This window comes from Anarrhichthys ocellatus, unplaced genomic scaffold (genome assembly GCF_004355925.1).
Source record: "Anarrhichthys ocellatus isolate YVR2014 unplaced genomic scaffold, GSC_Weel_1.0 scaffold24, whole genome shotgun sequence".
NCBI lineage: Eukaryota > Metazoa > Chordata > Actinopteri > Perciformes > Anarhichadidae > Anarrhichthys > Anarrhichthys ocellatus.
Window position 1 is genome coordinate 9655937 of NW_022280054.1, and position 4187 is coordinate 9660123.

Here is a 4187-nt window from a genome sequence, read left to right on the forward strand (position 1 = left end):
TTACTAACTGACTGATGGCAAATGATTAGCACCATGTTCACTGTGTTCTTGGCGTAGTGTCGTACCATTCTCCTATGCTCTCTGAATTATTGAGTGTTTGTCATTTGGAGAACACATTTCACTGCTGTGTTCTGACATCTCTTAACCACAAAGCATTCCCCTAAAGGGACCTAAAAAGCTCAAGAAAAAGACTCCCCCCACAACAAAAAATGTCCACTTTTGTATGTTGAGGAAGATTTTGACAAACATGAAATGAATGTTTTGTACAAACGCGTGTTGTGCTTCTCCAAGTGTTGCAAATGCAGAGCTCGTACGGCAAAGCACTGACACACAGCCTGCCACATTTGTGAAATACCAAATCCGTGCATCCATCTCCATGTCCTCACCCTGTCATTGAAAGTGAGGACATGTTATCCTGAAGGGAAATCTTTGCGGTCGCATCCAAACAGAGTTAAACTGCAGCGCAAGTGAGTCCATGAGGCCACGACTGTCTCTGAGCAAGGTCAGCAGAAATCATACTCATTTTAATTCATTAACCTGAGAAAAGATGCTGTATGTGTACAGTTGACAAACTTGCTGATGATCAGCATCTGAGACCAAACCAAGATACACAGGTGTCCCCAGACTCCACAGAGGCAGTGATATTTAATAAATTGCATGGTTGCAAAAGGCTCATTCCCCTGGACAGTCTATGAGCTATAGTCAGCTTAAGTACTAAACTTCATTCATAAAGCACTTTTAAAAACTAATTTACAAACAGCTTTACATGGTTAAACCAGGATGAAAACATTTCAGGACTTTAAGCAAAGAAAATCAGCCAAGTAAATAAGAAATATTGAAAATATGTGTGCTAAAATGAGTAAAACGTTTTGAGAAGCGATTTAAAAGATGTCACTGATTCTACATGCCTGCCTTAGACCCTCAGTTCCAGAGCCAAGGGGTAATTAACCGCAAACGCCCGGTCACCTTTGGCCTTGAGCTGGGAATCATGAACAAGAGCCCTGCCTCAGAGATCCTCCTTAATTGATAGAAACACAAGGTGACTGAACAATGTTTGTAATTTGCTTTTCAAAAATAAATGTCACTGTCAAATATATATGTAGTGTCCATCACTGTGTCCACAAGAAAGATTCAGATGCCTGTAGAAAAAGCAGATCAAAGCCCCTGAACAACACTGTATGGCCCCGAAGGATATAGCAAACACGTTGAAGATGTCAGAGCTCACAATTACACAAAAACTCCCTCGTCGCTGGTAGAGTGTCAAGTGTTTTGTTCCAGGGCCCATTATCTGCATGGATAATGACATGGCAACTGAAGATCACTGAACATGAATCGGCTCAGGAGGCTTTACATCACCCAGAAGATGATTATACAAGCTGATGTTCCAACGACACATAGTGTGTCATTAATGTTAAAAATATGTCCATGTCTAATTCCTGTAATTACTTTTCAACATTTCTACTTGGTAAAAGCGAGGGCACATTCTTCTGCCTGACAAGCTTAATATTCATAATAATATTCATGCTGTGCAGACTTATATATCAACGAATGACAAAATAACAGATAACAGAAACATATACGTACATGTAGATAGATACAAAATAGATCGACAGTTCCTGAACAAAACTTCACAACTACCTTATTTTCCAGAGTGAGCGTATCACAGCATTTGGTGATGTGCTCTGCAATGAGAATGTTCGATGGGATGAAATAATAAAGACAAAGAGTTTCCAGATCTGTGGGTAAATGATCTCTTACCTACATTACAAGACAGGTCAGGTGAGCACTAGGACCAGTGTCCTGGATGCAGGAGACCACCAATGTCTGTCCACCTGGTTGTGATGAAATATGTGCTGCATGGACGCTTTTCAATGGCAGAGCTGCGACTCATAGCTTCCAGGTTGCTGCTGACTGTAACCATGATGCCTTCTGTGATGCATTAAAGCCCAAGAGATCAGCGAGAAGCAGAGAAAGCTGTCTTGGTGCCCAACAACCCACCAAAGTCCCTCACACAGTCGTAAACAGTGGTTAACAACAAGGGCCCACTTTCATTATTCATGCTTCACAAATCTTTTGGTTGTGATGAATGGATATTTCATTGTGGAGGAATTGTTGAACTCAGTTATGCAACATATTACAAAGATATTCAGAATAAGCCAAGAGAAATGCTTTGATTTGCAAACGTATTTGAATATGTACATAATAAATGCGGATGTAAATGATTACTTGTATGAATCGTGTCCTCAATATGTCTGTCATGATATGGACAGCATGTCCTTGTTCCAAACAAATGAAGTAACCCTGCCTGGTTGTCCCATATCAAATTAACCAAGCTAATAAATAGATTCTGTTTTTTATTCATGGTAATTTATCAGACCTGCCGGGGGACTTTTGTTATCAACTTTATGCAACACATTAACAATATTAGTCAGCATAGGCTCCTTGACAGATATCTCCATGGCTACCTCGGTTAACCTTGATTTATTCAAGACACGCTCTTCAAAGCCCCGATCGAGACGGCGGTCTGCTATAATGTGTGTGTAGTGGCCCATTGAGCTCAGCTAACAATGTTGAACGGCAGCTTGAGTTCTGCCTCTGCACGCAGTCTCCGTTTCTCCCACAACGCTAGATGGCAGGGCACGCCAAGCAGTGAGCGCGCAGCCCCGCAGCCGACGGAGTGAGAGAGTCCAGTGTTTTGGCTCTCCAGCACTTCACTTCGGCTGCTGCTCCCACGCTGTGCCACTTTGAGGCTCCATTTCCTGAGGCTCGCTCTCCACCTTCGCGGTTAAGGCGCTACCTGTGTGTGGACACCGACCCTCGTCAGGAGACCAAGTTCGTGCGGAGGAGCGTGTAGGACCTGATTAAAGGACGCCATGTACTACTTCTGGATATACAGCGTTTGGATCCCCAGCGTCGCTCTCCTCTTCGGATTTCAAGGCAAGAATCTGCTGTTTCATTCATTTCTTTTTTTCCAATTACCAGGTGGATTTTAATATAGATTACAGTGTGGTTTGGCGCAGTTTGCAGTCTTTGTGGATTGTTTGGGACAGTGTTGATTGCATGTTCAGTGCCTGCGGTGGTTCACCAGGCTCAGGCTAATAATGCCTGGCTCTTTCATTTCTGTCTGTTGCGCATCTCGGATATTGTATCATTGTTTTGTGCGTGCTTGACATGTTAAACTGAGCTGTGTGGGGAAAAGAAAATACCGCAGGTGCATTTGCAAACTTAATATATGTAAGTGCTGGAGGAGTGGCACTGAGGCACAGAGGCCTTCATCTGCATGGTGACAGATGATGAAGTCTGCCTTTGTTTTGCAGAGCGACCCTGACTTATTATGAATAAATTGAAACACTTTCCAAGTGGTAACAGCAAATCTATGATGAGCACGTAACCGTGACAGCCAGACAATTATTCTGTTGCATTTTGTAGGATCCAGCAGCAGCAGCAGCCTCTCACCATGTGAAGAAGAGAGCTGTGGAGCCTGTTGGCTCTTTTGGAAACTGGCTTCTTGTCATTTAATGGTCTACTTTATGCTGCGACTTTATAGCCATTTGCTGCTGGTCTGCTTATTGATGCTGAGGAATACCTCGCCAAAGTTGGCCATAGTCCCAATCCTCACCTGGCCATGCCCTCTGCACCAGGCTGATGTTCAATGGCTGTTTTTGCGAGTAAAAGCTGGTGACCAACAGCAAACATGTATCTTATCAGCCAGCATTGGACCATCTCTTTTCAGTAAAGCAAAAGCCCAACAATGATTATCAAAACCACCGGAGTGACTCTGCATTACTGCAGCTGACTCTGATGTGGCTTTGATATGAGAATGTGCTAATGAGCCATTGTCTTTGGAAAACTAGAAAATCAATTGATTGCAACATTTACCTTTAGTCTGACTGAGTCTAGACTAAATCTCTTTCCATTTACATCATCTGGCCTCACACCTCTTTTCAGTCCAACATGACTGTACTGATAGAGCTGATTTGGCCCATCTCAGGGAGCTGAGCGTCAAATCAATTAGCTTCTTCTCTCTCCCTCAGGAACACACTACCTAGAACAATGTACAGCCTGACCAAGCATATTGGATTCACTTTAACACTGTTCTGATGCTGGCAGGCAGCCTGGATGGTGTGAAGTGCCAGATGGGAGAGAGAGAGAGAGAGAGAGAGAGAGAGAGAGAGAGAGAGAGAGAG

At 43.3% G+C, this 4187-nt stretch overlaps 1 protein-coding gene across 1 annotated transcript in view; it reads left to right on the plus strand.

Annotated features, from left to right (window-relative positions):
- Positions 1-2684: 2684 nt before the first annotated feature.
- Positions 2685-4187, plus strand: part of lsamp (limbic system associated membrane protein) — a 503490-nt gene continuing 501987 nt past the window's right edge. The window contains exon 1 of the mRNA XM_031860665.1: positions 2685-2937. Coding sequence (XP_031716525.1) covers positions 2874-2937 — 64 coding nt within the window. The 5' untranslated portion in view covers positions 2685-2873. The remainder of the gene's footprint in view (positions 2938-4187) is intronic.